Genomic DNA, 17,311 nt, shown 5'->3' on the forward strand with positions numbered 1-17,311 from the left:
TTATTTGTGGATTTAATTTCAGACTCTCTATAATCTGTCCATGCCTGGGGACAGGTTTCTCATAGCTCTATCTCATGATCATGTTAGTCCTGCCTGGCACTGTGGATACACTTAAAAATTATTCATTGGATGGATGATGTCAAACACATGTGCTCTGTAGATACTTGTGATCTCAACATGGCATCAAAGTCAAGTGTATAATCCTAGATTTAAACATGTGAATTTTAGCTATCACTGAATCTGTAGCCATCACTGGAGAGACCATATTAACCTCTGAAGTTACCCAAGTGGCCATCAATTTTCCACCTACACACAGTTGGTGACCATGGACCATGAGCTGATAGAGCTGGTTAGACCGTGTTCCTCTTGAAAGCTTTTATCAGAAACCAAGGATGCTGATTTTGGTGTAGTGTTCATTGTACTGATGAGAAGCTAAACGGACCACTCATGTTCAAAGTGACCTAATTAGCATCCAAAAGGATCTCACTCAACAGGTTAGAAAGGGGGATCGAATAACAGCATGTAACTTAATAAAGAAAAATTCAGAGAGAGTAATAGACGTGGGCCCTCCAAATGTAATTGAGAAAATAAAAATGAGAAAAATTTGGGGTTTCCCAAATGTAATTAAGAAAATACAAAATGAGGAAATTTAAGAGCAAGAAATGTGAAAAGCATAGAGATCCTAATTGACTGACTTAGTCCATACCATGGCATGCTTGTCAACGATAATTTAGTGCTAGATTCCTTTCAGAGAAACAGTCTGTCAGTACCCACTGAAGTCAGAGAGCTGGCTTGGACAGACCACCCTTCCCCTGCCATCTCCACTTCTGAGAGGCAGATGTACAGGACATACTGACAGTCACACTGCTGTAGGGATTCCAAACCATGTCATATGAGAAGCAATTGAAAGGCCAGGTTTTACTAGTTAATTAGGAATCCAATATGGAAGACTACCATGGAGCTGTCCAGCGAAAGGCAGGAGAGCTATTAGACTTGTTCTCTTCTTGCTTAATTAGAAGACCTGGTACCAACAGGAAAATTTCAAGAAAATGGATCTCAGTTGAATTTGGGGAGCTCTCCAGCAGGGGAGAGGACTGTGTAGAGCTCCCCTTTACTATAGCTACACTTAGGAAAGGGAGAAAGGAGCTTTGGAAGCTGTCACTTTACAGAGGGCATATCAGGGCAGTAGGGACCCTTGTTCCTTTGTGCAGATCCAAAACCTGCACCTGGTAGTCTGGACCTCAGCATGTTTGAAATGCCAATCCAGAGATAAACAACCAGTTAAAGTAATTACTTTTAAAAAGTATCTACTATGTCTAGAATTCCCTGATCTAGCCTAACTCTCAGAGGCATGATCTTACTTTTCTTTGCCATTTGTGCCGACTTTAGAAACATCAGAGTAGAGGTTGAAAGACCACTTGTCATGGAAGGACTACAAGCAGCGGGTAAAAATCGGACAGCTGCTTCTAAGGTCCCTTATCATTGAGGTTCTGTGATTCCTGTAGAAGACAGAAAGTGCTCTGTGATTAAGAGAATTTGGTAAACGACAGGTAATGTCATAAAAAGACTTTCTCATTTTGGAAGAGATACAAAGGGTAATTAGAATAATGAGTATTCTATGAAACTGATTCTCATAATTGTGGCAGCCACTAAAAATGTACCACATCCTAAAGCAGAAGCACTGCATGCTCTTGACCACTAAGGAGAGATTATGAATGGGCCAGAGTAAATTCTCCCCCTAGAGGAACTAATAGGAAGTGCATCTCTTCCAGCTAATATCCCTTATCCTGGAATTCTATTTGAATCTATATGATTGAATGTTGTTTTCTATGAAGAAGGAAATAAGAAGTGCCTGAAAAGAGATACATGATCAACTAAATGGTTGTTCTTTGGTTCTCTGTCTCTTCTTTGCACCAAAAACTTACTTTTAGAAAAGAAGTACAAAGTTGTCCATCAACATTGTATCAGAGGTCAAAGTACAAATGGTCTCATGAGAAGTTTAACTCAACGTAAACACATTTAATGGTACGTGCTGCTAAATGAAAGTGTTCACAAAGCAGAGTTGTTCACTCTGTTATGAAGTAATAAATCTATTATTAAAAGATTATTAAAAGACTGAATTTTCCAAAAAAGAATATATTGCACACTAGAGTTTGGCATTGCTTTATAAACATATGACCATGGCAACTGGAAAACTAACTTGGGTTTTAAAACATAAGGATTTTTGAAGATTTGGATTTCGGCTTGATGTTTATTAGATGTATGATTATGAGCAAAGGACATGACTTCTGTATGTCTAAATTCCTTCCTCTTTAGGGTGAGGATAATAATACCTACCTTGCATGGTTCTCATGAGAATGAAATAAAAAATAAAAGTCCCCCGGGCATCAATCAAAAAGCAAGCACTTGGTTATTGGTAGCCCCTGATAGAGCTGTGGCAAGTCACCTTCATCTTGTCAGATGGAGAGCTGTAGCCACTTGGAGCAGCAATTGGGGTTCACAGTTTAAATAAGCATTAGCTTTTGGGAACTAGAGTAAGAGCTCCAGCAACTTCCTATTTTCATGAGAAAAAACTGATGTATTAATTCCAGTTACTTCTTTCATCAATACTTTCATGATTTAAAGGAAATAAAATCAATTTTTAAAAAGTTACTTGAATTAGAAGTTTCTTGGGTCAGTTTCACTTCAATTAGAAATTATTATTGACTATGAACTAACACTCCTGTAAACAGCATTTACTTCTGCCGTGTTACTGGGTACTAGCCTGCTGTCTGGACAGAATGATATGGTCACAGTGTAGGGGCCATTGGGCGCGATTTAGTGTTCTCATCTACTTGATTTTTACTTTCCCTCTGGTTTCCTGAGAGGGTTAATGTTGCCCAACTATTTGGGAGCACTTTGCTGAAACAAAGTTGTCTCTTTGCACACATTATCTGCATGTACTGGATGGAACAGCTAGGACAGAGGTAAGACATGGTTGAGTTACATAAAATGCTTAAGAAATGACCCTAGTAGAATATCCATAGGGGTGAAGAGGTGGAATTTATTTCTTGTTTTAAAATTTTGGCAGAAATCACTTGGCATTTGCCATTAGCAAGATAAAAAGAAGCTCTGATTTCTCTTCTCAAGAGAACAGACTTGGCTTCCGCCATTCTCTTAACTTACCCCTCGGTCTTCATTTTCACACAAGGACTTGAGGCGAACTGCTCAGTATGTTGTATTTAGTTAATTTGGTGAGTTCATTCTGTTCTCATCCCTGGGCTATTAGATAGCTCAAAAATAAATATTGCATCACTTGTTGAATATGTAACATGCATCTCATTTTGAGCTACATAACAAAGCTGATTATTTAGTATGTACTTAATACTTTGGAAGTATTTCAGAATAGCTCTTATTAATAGTAAGTAGCAAATTACATAACCAGGATCAAGGGACAAGAGAAAAACAAAATTTTGATTTTTCCAATGAAAAGTACAGCTCAAGAACCTCCAAACTGAGTTCCACAGTGGATGCACTTATCTACATTCCCACCAGCAGTGTATGAGGATCCCTTCCTCCCATCCCTCTCTGAATCCTTGCCAACATTTGTTGTTGTTTCCTTGATCACAGCCATTCTGACTAGGGTGAGATGGAATCTCAATATTCTTTTAATTTACAATTCCTTTATGGTTAAGGCTGTTGTACATTTCTTCATGTATTTGTTCGCCATTTGTACTTCTTTTTTTTTTAGAAAGTTTCAATTCATTTTCCCATTTACTAATTGTATTATCATTTATGAAGGTTCCTCAAAGCTCAAAAATAGAACTACTATATATGAGCCTGCTATACCACTCCTGAGCACATATCTGAAGGAATGTAAGTCTACATAGTAGGATTGCCTGCACGTCCATGTTTATTGCATCTCTGTTCACAATAGCTAAGCCATGGAATCAGCCTAGGTGCCTATCAGTGGATGAATGAATAAAAAAATGTAATATATGTACACAATGGAGTATTATTCATCCATAAAGAAAAATAAAATTATGTCATTTGCTAGAAAGTGGATGGAACTGGCAATCATTATGTGAAGTGAAATAAGTCAGACTTAGAAAAATTCCTATGTAGAATCTGAAAAGCAAATGAATGAATGTAAAAGGGAGATTGTTTAGGGCATTGGGAGGTTGTGTCAACCAGTGGGAAGGTAAAATGAAAGGGTAATGGGGAGGTGAATATGACCAAAGTAATTATATGCATGTATAGAAATATCACAATGAAACCCCTTTGTACGATTAGTACATGCTAATTAAAAACAGTGTAGATGCAGGAAGAAAATATGTGTCTTTGTATATGTATGTGTATGTGGGATGAACACATCCTAATGACAGGATCGAAAGGTTAACTGACCAAAATTCAGGCTGCATACTGAGCCAGGCTGAGGTGTCTCAGAAATCTGGGACTGACTTTGGAGCAGACTGAGGAAGCTGTGAACGCCTGGACTCCCAGAACATTCTTGCCCTGGGAGGAAAGGTTCCTGTGAGCTCATGGGGCTTTACATCTTGACCTCCAGCCTTGGCAGCTGAGGCCCTTAAGTTATCAAGGACTTATTGTGAAATAAGGTTCTAAGCAGAGATTGCTATTTCAAGGGTGATTCACTTCTTGGTCTTGGGGTTAAGTGGAGCTGACGGGTGGGCTCCATGAGCAGATCTGACCCTTTGGGATTGGGCGGGTGAGGGTAACAAAAGCACATAGCTTGGAAAGGTCCAGAGCTGGGAGAGTGCATACTGGGCAAGAAGTGATATGGGGTGATCCCACTGGCTTCCACAACTCTGGGAAGGTGTCAAACCATGAGGCCACATCAGAAGGTGTAGGGGGTAGGTGGAGGAAAGAAACTGTTTCCCTTATCTCCTTTGAGGAAATGTGTCTCACTTATGGACCACCTCACCTCTCTGCCCTGCACACATCCTGGCTCAGACCCATCCCAGGGCCGCCATCAGAGCTGCCCCAATCTCCAGACAACCACTTCTGGGAACTGGGGAGCGCTGGGGGTTAGGTAAGCCGGACGTCCTGAGGTCGCCGCTGCGGGAGCAGGGCGGGAGGAGGACCCGGGGCGCAGCCGTGGTGGGGTGGTGGGTGCGCCCTGCCAAGAAGGGCGGGGGGCCGGGGCGCGCGCAGAGGAGAAGGAGGGAGAAGGGAGGGCGTGTGAGCGAGTGAGACACAAGAAAAGGGAGCGCGCCCGCCGCCGCCGCCCTCCTCCGGAGAGAGGCTGGAGTGAGGCTGTGCGAAGCGCCGCATTTCAATGAGGACGGGCCGAGGCGCATCCCCGCACTAGCGGCCGCCTCCGAGACGCCCGTGCTCCCGCAGCCGCTGCCGCCCAGTCCGGCCCCGCCGCCGCCCCGCAGCCCCGGCCGCGCCCAGCCCGGCGAGGACAGCTCAGTCCGCGAGGCGGCCCCGAGCGTGGCCACAAAGACCCCCGGCGGCGACTCTCCGGGAACGGTGCGTGGTTAGCCTTAGCTGGGGACGGGGGCTGCGGGGAGGGTCGCCCCGGGGCCCCGCAGCGCTCTCCCCGCCCGCAGCCGCGGGGCGCCCAGGGCAGGGCGGACGCCCAGGTTGGCCGCAGCCGCCCTGCCCACCGTTCCTCGAAAGGCGGCTGCCCTGCCCTGGCCAGCCTGGCCCCGGCCGGGGGCGTTGTGTGCGGGCCGCCCCACGGCTGCTGGCACCTGCCTCTTTTGTCTGGTGCCACCCGGCTTTAAACTGGGGAGTGGGGCGAGCGGGGGCCCCCGGCTTTTCGCCACGTTGTCTGTGGGGATGGAGAGCCAGACGAAGGAGCTAGCAGAGGTGCTTGTCATTGTCAGCACTGGCTGCGGAGCGAAGACCAAGTCCGCTTGGAAGGAGTGGCCGGGGCCTGGCCTCTTATTGTGTGTGTGTTTTCCCGTGTGCCCGGGAGGGTGATATGTACTTAACGATGGGGACGACCCGTGCATGGTGGCGGCGGCGGTGTGGGTGTTGCAAGTCCGTTTGCAGGGTCTCAAGTTCCTCTGGGGACAGCGAGGCTGCCTCCTTGTACAAATTAGTACCTGCAGTGCTAAAAGCATGCAGAGAGGAAATGGCATTTTCCTCCTAGTGGGAGCGCACGCACAGCCCCGCATTGCCCCCACAAAAGAGGCTGCTTTGGAAAACCAGGTTTGAGCGGAATCTCTGCTGGATTTGGCAAGGAGCTGTTTGTGGGTGAGAGGGCAATGAAAGGTTTCATTCAAACCTGCTCCCTTTCTGCTGCGCCTGAGAATGTGTGTCCAGGTTAAGGTACACACGCTCTCAGCCGCCTCCCTGCAGGGTGTTCCGTGAATACGTGTCATGACTGTTCCTAAATATATCGCCTTTCAATGGAAAGGAAAAGTAGGGCAACGTTTTAAGTATGAAATGTTCTATGAATGCTTTCCAGAAAGGATTTCAAGAGAGGTCATATGTAGGAAAATTATAAAAGATATGAGCACACCCTGTCACATGTACATCAGTGCTATGTACGGGCTCAGAAGCTACGTGTGTGCCTTTTATTCCATGCTCCTCCATCCACCTGAATTCTGATCTCACTGTTCAAATATGCCCAGGACTTCCAAGTCCCCTGTCTATTTAGATGTGGTAGCATTTATGCTAGATTCTATCTTGGGGTGTGTGTGTGTGTGTGTGTGTGTGTGTGTGTGTGTGTGTGTTTGCTCGTAAATTTCTGAAATAGGAACCCATGTGCTCATCTACAGAGAGAGTGCAATGAACACAGAGATTCCTCAAAATGGTGAGAAATCCCACAAAGAACAATCGTGCATGTTGGTTTCCTGGCATGGCAGTAATTATAGGAAAATCTCTGATAAGAGCCAGTCCCTGCCTTCGTCCCCACCCAGTGTTCTGTGGCCAAGGCGCTGTGGTTACCCTCTTGGTGCAGTTGCATGTGTGTCCCCAGGCCCTGAGCCACCCATGCTCTATGAATGTTGACGCTCTGTGTGCTAGCAGGCCTTCCATGCAGGAAGTATGAACCTGTGGATGCCCAGAGAATCCTCTTCAGGAGCTCGGGGTTCTCCTGTATGACTAAGCCCACTGACAGCTGAGCCTGGGGAAATAAGATGCACCAGTGCTGAACACTGGGATGTGAAGTGTGGGTTTTGACATTCATTTAGTTGTAGCTAAATGCCTCCTTTGGGACAGGCTCAGTGAAGGGAAGGAAAAGGTGTGATTCCTACCCTGGATAATGATCCTGCTTGAGGAAATAGTCCAGTAAAGTAAAACAAACTTTTCTCTATTTTAAATTGATTTTTTTTTCATTTGGCATGGAATTCTTGTTCCTGAAAGTCTGTTCCCTGTAGAGAATTCAAACAGTTGCCACAGTATTTGTCCTTTCCCAGTTGTGAATCACTAAAGGCCTCTTGGAACTGAATTTGCACTCTCTCTGTGAACACAACTGTGCTGTCCTTTGCTACACTGTCCTTGTTTTCTTTTAGTTGCTATCAGTTGGGAGAAAAGTCATAGGAATTGAAAAATGACCCCTTAGAAAGAAAACAAAACCCTCCAAAAGCCAACTTGGCCTCCTTCATCACTTATAAAATTTTGAAAAACTTAGAGAGTTGGCTTAAGCACTAGCAATACTGTCTGCCCCACCGTCTACCACCTTTTGGAAGATAAGAGAGCTCATTTAACAAATATATAAATGAGGTAGAAGTAGTTACTGATATGGGCAAAATATTGGTTTTGTTACACACTAGTGCCTTTAGGATTGGACACCAAGTGATAATGGTTTTAAGTTATCTAGTTTCAAAATCAATGAAACTGTTTCATAGTTGATATAACTTTCAGAAAAATGCAAAATTAGATATGATAAGTTATTAAGAGGCAAGAGAGGTGATTTTAAAATTTAGAGAGAAAAATCCCTGAACTCACTCTCTCCAGGTCTCCAGGTTTTAATCATACTGTACTCCCAACCCTGGAGGGTTTCTCATTGTGGTCAGCATTAGAGGAGGTTGTGGTTTGTTAAGTAGCCTCCCCAAGATCACTCAGTAGGTAAGTGTAGAGATTTAAAAACTCCTCCTTCATATGCATGTCTCTATTAGTGCAATTTTAAAATGTTCAGTTGTTCAAAAAATTTTGAGATTAATGAACTAGAAATACTCATGGATAAGGGGCCAGCTTCACAGGGCCAGGGACAGAAAGTACCAACTTTGGAGTCACAGTAAATCTGGGTTGAAATACCAACTCCTTCAGTTATAATTTCGGGACTTTGGATAAATCTTGGTAAAATTAACTACCTTGTTTGATTCATGTGAGTTTCAGAAGGATTTTTTTTGGCAAATTATACAACTTATTGCTGAATTCTAGTGTCAGGTACATCCTACACATTCCATAAATATTATTTTCTTTCACACCATTCATTTCAGGACTTCTAAATCTCTAGCCATGTTTTCAGCATGAATTTTTTAATAAAAAAGATTTATGTTTTTAACTGACATGTAAAATTTCTACCCATTCTGAATGGCTAAGAGGTCAGTTTACTGAGGGTCAATGATAGGTCAGGAAGACACAGCAGTACTTCTGTTGAGTTTTGGCTGACTTTCAGAAAGGTGACATCATTCATGTGGTAGGACTTGGGAGTTACTTGTAAGGTTCTTATCTCAAATTCTCACTTCCCTTATATTATATTTCACTGTGCCTAAAATTTTGTCATTAACATTTTTCCTTTGTGGAGATTTTTCCTCTTTCAATTTGTTGTGTTTAAACACTGATCCTCTCTAAGGGGTAACACCCCAACATCTATCAGTTAACTCCAAACAAGAACGAATTGATCCCATAGGCAGCCTGCTGTTAACAAGGCTCCATAGAAAGTGGAATGGGGACTGTGGAGGTGCAGAGTTTATTAATAAAAAATTAATACTTGTCACATGTAAGACACTGTTCAATGTGCATTAATTTATTTAATAATTGAAATTAATAAATTAGATTGTGATTGAGGAAATTGAGGCTTGAAGATGTAGATCAAGTAGATTTTTCAAGGTTATATGGACAGTCTAGGGTCAAGTCTGGATCAGAAGTTTGAAGCCTTGATTTCTCAACCACAGAGACAGAGAGATCCTTAGGTGGATGGACAAAGCTAGTCAAAGAAGTAAATTTTTTCTTTTGTTGTTTTCTTCCTTTTCCTTGACTCTCCCTTTGTTGATGTCTTTTTTTAAACCCAACTTACCTGAAGCACTAAATGGAAGTAAATGAATTAAAGGTGAACTCACTTTAAAAAATACAGAATGCATGCACATGTTAGAAAGTCTTCCCTGAGTGAACAGAATCTAAGGATTGGTTTAATTTGCTCTCCACCTGGCCATAAGAAGTGTACATAAAACTTTTACAGCCTGTTACTGCTGTCTGCCCTCATTTTTCCTCTGGTCCACTACTTACTTTAGCTGTATAATGATATGAAGATTTATTTTCTTCCTGCTCCCACGATTAGCACACTTTGAGCTAATCCTGGGGTGGGGTTGGGGGTTCTGATTCAAACACTATTCAACTGTATTACTTGGAGAACCTTAAGAGAAAAATTTTCTGTGCTTCAGTTTGTCTGTAAACAGAGGCAATAATAGCTTGAACTATTAGGAAGGGTGTAACTGTGTCTTTCTAGGCAGCCAATACATAGGTGCTGTTTCTAGTCAAACTGTGGTTGGCTTAATAAGCTGTTTCCACTGGGATCTGCCTCTTCGCTTTCTTCCTTGTTCTCCTCCTCTTTCTCTTCCCACTTGAAAACTCATATGAAATATAGCATCAGTTCTAGCAATATTTCCACCTCGCTGTTCTCAAGCAGAACCTTTGGAGCCTCAATCTTCCAATAACCCCAGGCTGTGTGTCTGTCTGTGTTTCTGCGGTCCACAGGTTCCTTTTGCAATCCATCATGTCTTTCGGCAGAGACATGGAGCTGGAGCACTTCGATGAGCGGGACAAGGCGCAGAGGTACAGCAGAGGGTCGCGGGTGAACGGCCTGCCAAGCCCCACGCACAGCGCCCACTGCAGCTTCTACCGCACCCGCACGCTGCAGACACTCAGCTCCGAGAAGAAAGCCAAGAAGGTGCGCTTCTACCGCAATGGAGACCGGTACTTCAAAGGAATTGTGTACGCCATCTCCCCGGACCGCTTCAGATCCTTTGAGGCCCTGCTGGCTGATTTGACCCGAACTCTGTCGGATAACGTCAATTTGCCCCAGGGAGTGAGAACAATCTACACCATTGATGGGCTCAAGAAGATTTCCAGCCTGGACCAACTGGTGGAAGGTGAGTGTAGGGGACGTCTCCCCCAGGGACCCGGCAAGGACCCGTGCTCAGCTCTCCACTGCTAGCTTTCCCCATTTGACCTCCAAAAGGTCACATTCAGTCTGTGGTTAGAGCCCTACTCTTCACATGTTTGAATTTGATGTACTACAGTGTAAGGAGAAAAAAAAAAAGAAATTAATGGTATTAGATCAGATAGCCCAGAATAAATGACCAAAGGAAAAAGTGTCCCATTCTGTATCATTCTTTGTTGTCTTTCTCCCACTCGTGCCACATTAATTTTAAAAGTTCGTCTTCATGTCTTCAATCGTATAGTTCATAGTCATTTATAGCTGCAAATTGCACTTTTGCTATCATGATGTCCAAAAGTACTTGAACTGAGAATGACTAATGGATCATGAAATTTTAGAGTTGAAAGTTACCTTAGATAGCTATCAAAACCATTAACTTTACCATTAGAGACTGGGGACCAGGAAATTCAAATGACATCTCTGTGGTTACTGGTAAGTTAGTAGTGACCACTAGACCAAAATTGAGGTTTCTGACCACTTTTTCCACTAGGTTCCTTCCTTTGAAGTTTAAAGGGTTTTTGTCTCCCTGTGGTATTTAGGATTTGAGAGAATTAATTTGTTCAGATTATTTTAAAGTCTAATTTATGTTTTAGACATTTAATGTGAAAATAGGAGGTTTTAGATCCACAGATGAAGTGTGGTATCTTGTGTAAGAACAGCTTGCCAAATGTGGATTGTGCTTGCCTTGGGGTCAACTCCATCTGAAGAAAGCATAGAGCCACTCATTGCCTTAGCAATCATAATAAAATTCAAGTAACTTAGGAAGAAATAACTGGGATTAAACGTAGTTACAGTATTCCTGAGTTTGGCAGATAGATCCTCTCTGGGCAGCAAGTCTTTCTGAGATTGAGGTCTCAAGGACCTGATAAAGTAGATGGAACACAGGAACATGGGTAAGTCAAGTAAGACCAAGTGTTGGAAGAACTTGATGTCACTCTGACTTCATCTTTACTCTGGTAATGTTTGCCTAGGTCCTGTTGAGAACCTGGGTCCTTGAAAGCCACCCAGTTCCCACTTCCTCTGCAAGTAGCAGGAGGCACCCTTCAGTTCCTTGGAGTCTAGGGTGACTCTCCCCACTGCACTTTGGCACAGCCCTCTCTTCCTCCTTTGTAATCAGAGTTTGTACGGGATTCTCCCCCATTTCCTTCCCTTTATCCTCTGTCAGGAATGCCAGGCCTGTCACAGTATGACTGGACTTGAACGGGTGTGGAGGAGCTTGGGCTTGGTGCGTTTATTTTGTGGGAATTCACATTTCTTCTGTGACTTGTCACTCTGCCAAGATGCCTGTAGACTTGGCTTTTGTCCTTCTATTCAGAGGTTGGAACTTCCAGTAAATTAAAGGGGAAGAATGAAGTTTTTCTCTGTCATCTCTGATTTTGTGTCCTCTCTTTGCATGGCCTTGGAAAATATAAGGATAAATAAAACATTTGGTATATTCCCAGGGATCTGGACAAAGATCAGATGCAAAGTTAAGTGCATGACTAGTAACCAAGACATCCTTTGTGGAGAAAATATGCCAAGATCTCAAAGCACATCCTAAGACAGTTGGAGGAGTGGTGCCTCATTCTATTGGAGAGTCAATTGTGTGGCCATCTATGAAGGCAGGGTTGCTTCAGTTTCTCACCCATAATTTGCCTTTACTGAGGGGAGAGGTTTTTTTTTTTTTTTGTCTTCTTTTTTGGTGCTGGGATCGAACCCAGAGCCTCACGCATGCTAGGCAAGCTCTGTACCACCAAGCTACATCCCAGCCCTTGCCTTTACTGAAGAGTAGCCAGAGGTATTCCCATGATCCCTGCCTACCAAAGAGGAGCTAAGGAAAGTGGCAGATGATGGTACTCTCGTCACATCTAGGGACAAGCCAAATCAGAGCATACTTGCCACCATCTTCTTTTCCCCTCTTATTCGTTTTTCTTTCAGTTTTATTATTGGCATATATTAATTGTACAAAAGGGTTCATTGTGATTTTCCACATGTGTATATAATGTCCTTTGATCAAATCCACCCCTTCTGTTACTCTTTCTTATCTCCCCTACCTCCTGTTAAAAACAATTTTAATGGGTTCCACTATTCTATTTTCATACATGTATATACAGTACTTTGATCGTATTCATCCCCACCTTTACCTGCTCCTTTCCCCTCCTATTCCTGCTGGCTTCCACCCCCAAACAGTCCCCAGTTTACACTAGTGTAATTAAAAAAAAAGTCTAGATTCTACATATGAGAGAGAACGTGTGATACTTGCCTTTTCTCAGACTGGCTGATTTTGCTTAACCTCCAGTTCCATCCGTTTGCCTGTGAACAACATAATTTCATTCTTCTTGATGACCGAATAATACTCCATTGTGTATACATACACCACATTTTTTTTTCTGTTCATCTGTTGATGGACACCTAGGCTGATTGCCTAGTTTGGCTATTGTGAATAGTGCTGCAGTAAACATGGACCTGCAGGTATCTCTATTGTAATGAGACTTACATGCCTTCAGATATATGCCAAGGAGTGGTATAGTAGGATCATATGGTAGTTCTAATTTTATTGATTTCTTTTGGCTGCATTCCTACCAACAGTGTATGAAAGTTCCTTTTCCCCATGTCCTCCCCAGCATTTGTTGTTGTTTGTTTTCTTGATGGCCATTCTGACCGGATTGAGATAACCTTCTAAAAGGTCATTGTGATTTGCATTTCCTTTATGGCTAAAGATGTTGGAAAACTTGTTCATGTATTTCTTGGCAATTTGTACTTCTTTTGAGAGCTGTGTTCAATTAATTTGCTCATTTATTAATTGGATTGCTTATTCTTTTGGCATTTAACTTTTGGAGCTCTTTATATATTCTGGATCTTAATCCTTTATTCAGGGAACAGCTGTAGGTTCTATAGGTTTAGTCCCTTTGTTTCTGATCATTGTTTCCTTTGCTGTACAGAAGCCTTTTAATTTGATACAATCTTATCTGTCAATGTTTTCTCTTATTTCCTGAGCAATTGGAGTCCTAGTTAAGAAGGCATCACCTATGATATCTTCAAGGGTGTTCCCTGTTTTCCTCTAGCAGTTGCACAGTTTTAGGTGTTAGTTACATTTAGATCTTTGATCCATTTGAATTAACTTTTGTACAGGGTGAGACATAGGGGAGTAGTTTTATTCTTCTACATGTGAATAACCAGTTTTTCTAACACATTTATTGAAGGGGCTGACTTTTCTCCAACATGTTTTTGGTGTCTTTGTTGAAAATCAGATGGCTGTAGCTATGTGAGTTTATTTCTGGCTTTTTAATTTTTTAATTTTTTTTTTGTGGTACTGGGGCTTGAACTCAGGACCTATACCTTAAGCCACTTCACCAGCCTTTTTTTTTAAATGGGTTTTTTTGAGATAAGGTCTTGCAAACTATTTTCCAGGCTGGCTTTGAACCATAATTGTTCTGATCTCTACCTCCTGAGTAGGTAGGATTACAGATGTGAGCAACAGGTACTTGGCTGGGTTTTTTATTCTGCTGGTCTTTGTGTCTGTTGCTGTATTGATTGAAAACAATAACAAGGGCTCACAGTTACTGAATATGTGCCAGGCCCTGGTCAGACTTCCTTGGGTATGTGGAAACATGCAGCTCTCACAGTGAGCCTACAGATAGGTGCTATTGTCTTTATACGAAGATGAAAGGAGTGAGTACAGTGTGGTTCGGTGATCTGTTCATCACAGAGCAGGAAATAGGAGAGTTAGGATTTGAACCCAGGAAGGTGGTTGCCAGAACTGGAGCTCACAGAACTGCCACTGAGAAGCTGTGTGCTATGAATTCAACTCCTATAGAAGGTACTCATGTGTTCATTTTAGTACAAGGGATTATTTATTGCTACAGTGGAATGACAGACATTTTAGTGAAATGTTAACTATAAACTGTAAGTTATTAGCATTGCTCTTGGTGGATTTGAATGAAATATTTTGTATTCACTACTTCTGGAAAACAGGTGTTTTTATTCTTGACTTGATTCCAGGAATGGTAAGTACGTCTCCCAGAAACACTAATCTTTTCATTTACCCCCATATGCTTTTTTCTCCAATCAATATGAAGTAAATTGAGATTAAATATTTTCTTGCTTTAAAGCTACTTTTTTGAGAAAATATCTTTTTTGAATGAATGCTAATATCAGTATACTGTGTGAGTTCACATATTGGCGGCATTTATTTTTTGAATTTTCAGCGTAGACTTTCTTTTCTAATTCATAACACTGACAGTTATCATGCAGCTGCACTTAGTGTTAAAATAGCTGGAAATTCATTTAGATTTGCTTCTTTGTCTATTACATTTTTGCTTAGTCTGTTAAAATGCAAACCATTGCTTTATATTCATCGTTAGGTTTCTCTCTGCTAGTTTTATGTAGACATCAATGCATATTAGCTTTTCATTTCCCCTTCTAATAGGATGATGTTTAAGTTTTAAATTGGATCCTTTCAGTGGGTGTAGTGACCAGTGTTTTTGGCTTGTAATTTTTTTTTTAAGTTTGTTCTTTCTCACTTCATTTCAGGCTAAAAATTCCAAGTTACAATGACGTATGTGAGTTTCTTAATTTATAACAGTCTTATGGTCACTTTCACTGTTTTATTATTAAACACTGATGATTATGTATGAGTTGCTTAGGCATGCTGATAGACCTGGCTCTGAGCACAAGTTATATAATGAGCGTCTGTAATGTGTGTCTGTGTGTGCATGTATATATGTGCACATATGCATGCACACACGAGTACTTAAGAGTATATCAAAGATGGCATTCTCAAGTGTTATTTGCTTTGAAAATGGCTGCAGTATGTTTTAAAAAGTCATGATACTTAATAAGGCAAGTTGAACTGCAAACCTGTTTCTGTACGTGACTCACCTTGGGACTTACCCTTATTTCCACTAGTCTACTGTAGGTCTGTACATGTTGTAGACATATGGACTCTTAGGAGAACGATGTCACACAAATCCTGAGCATTGATTGTTTGGTTGATTGATTGTTGATTTCTTTTCTTCTTTCAATGTCTTGTGTGAATGTAGGTGTGAGAGGGCTGGAGTGTTTCCTTATTAGGATAGAAACTACACAGATAAATCATCTTCTGCACATGTGAGTTTGTTCATCAGATCTTCACGATTAGAGACACTGCAGTCCTTCTTCTTCCTTGGTCCCTCTCCACCTCCTTCGGACATTGCCTGACTCCAAAGTGTAAGGGCTTTGACCAAGTCCCCACCAGAATCTACCTCTCAGGAATAAATGCATGCTTCACACCACAGTTAAGGAATCTCCCTCCTACTATGGCTTCCCCATAACTCATGAACATTTTCCTGTTCTCCTGATGTGCCTTCCTTTACTGTTGTTTCTTTGACTCTGGCTTCCTACTGGTCTCTCCTTGATGTACTGAATTTTTAAAAATTAATTTTTGAGTAGCTATATAATGTTTTGTCCCTAAAAATCTTCACAGAAAACCAGTTTGCTGAATATTTTAAAAGTATTTTCTCAGTGATATCAATGCATGATAAAGACATAGCATATAATATCCTTGCAGCTCTGCACTTTGTTCATGCTAATTGTACCATATCATGGAGACCTTTTCTTATCAATGCATTAAGAACAATTGTGTCCTTTTTTACTGACTTCATAGTATTCCTTTATTAAAATGTACTATAGTATATTTAACCAGTTTTCTATTGGTAGGTTTTTAGGAGGTATCTACCTCTTTATCATTGTAAATGATTTTGCAATGGATATCTTTATTATAAGTTTTCCATACATCTAGATTAATAACATTAGGCTAAATTCCTAGAAGTAATATTGTTGGATAGAGAAACACACACATAAAACTTTTCAGACTATTAAAAAATTCCTGTCTATAGAAGTGGTTTGAGTTTGCCCTCTTCCTGGTAATGTGTGAGAGTGGTTCTTTCTCTACCTTCAACAAAGTGGTGTGTTATCAAATGTTTTGCCATTTGCCAACATCTTAGGAAAAGAAAAACATGTGTCTTGTTACAGTTTTAATTTTCATCTTTCTATGCATTTAAAGGGCATTTGTGTTTTTCATATACTGTTGCTGTATAGCTATTTCTCATTTTTCTACCAGGTTGTGGTCTTTTTTTATAGATAGGTTTTTTCTTTTTTAGTTTTAACAATTTCAACCCTTTGTGATAATAATTGAAACTATTTTTTCCAAATTTTCTTTAATCTTGTAAATTTATATATTATGTTTTCTGTCATGTAGATCTGCATAAAAATTTATGTCATTCTTTTCATTCATGGCTTTATTTTGATGCCTTTTGTGTCTTCTGTACTCTAAGATCATAAAGCCATTTTTTTCTCCTTTTCTTGTAGTATTTTTATGTTTTTAAAAAAATTTTAATACAATCATATTGGTCTAATATGAGAGTCAGGAATTCAATTCTATTTTGTTTTTCATCAACCCTTTTTGACCCAATTCTCTAATGTTTCATTTTGCAATTAATTTTGACTTACAGAAGAAGTAAAAAAAAATAAATAAAGTGTAGGAGTATGTATTAGTTCAAGATCAGCTTGGGTTTCATACTGAGTTCCAGCCAGTCTGGACTAGATAGGGTGACCCTGTCTCCCTAATAAATTAATTAATTCACATTGAAAAAAAAGGATAAAATTGCTGATCAAATGATATGCACAAAAAAAAAAGAAGTATCACAAGACAGGAAGTTCCTATACACCCTTCACCCAGCTTTATTAATGGAATACCTTCCACAACCTTGACACAATCAACAAAATGAATGTATAGCACAGCAACTAGATTGCAGGATTTATTTTCCCACAGATATCCTTTTTTGTTCTAGAGTCACACATTGCATTTAGTTGTCATGTCTCTGTCATCTCTGTCAAGCTGTGACAATTCTTCAGTCTTTCCTTGTTTGTAATGATGTTGACAGTTTTGAGTGATGCTGATCACTGTGTAGAACACCCTCTTATTGGGGTTTGTCTGAAGATTAGAATGGTGCTCCC

General features: G+C 41.0%; 1 protein-coding gene across 5 annotated transcripts in view; it reads left to right on the forward strand.

Annotated features, from left to right (window-relative positions):
- Positions 1-5,012: 5,012 nt before the first annotated feature.
- Dclk1 (doublecortin like kinase 1) overlaps positions 5,013-17,311 on the forward strand; it is a 341,030-nt gene continuing 328,731 nt past the window's right edge. For 3 of the 5 annotated variants that reach the window (XM_074043543.1, XM_074043545.1, XM_074043542.1), the window contains exon 1: positions 9,874-10,268. In XM_074043543.1, coding sequence (XP_073899644.1) covers positions 9,893-10,268 — 376 coding nt within the window. In that variant the 5' untranslated portion in view covers positions 9,874-9,892. Of the gene's footprint in view, positions 5,030-5,228; positions 5,473-9,873; positions 10,269-17,311 lie in introns of those variants that run through there. The other 2 variants (XM_074043546.1, XM_074043544.1) reach the window with 2 other exon arrangements.

The sequence above is a fragment of the Castor canadensis genome, chromosome 10, assembly GCF_047511655.1.
Source record: "Castor canadensis chromosome 10, mCasCan1.hap1v2, whole genome shotgun sequence".
Taxonomy (NCBI): Eukaryota; Metazoa; Chordata; class Mammalia; order Rodentia; family Castoridae; genus Castor; species Castor canadensis.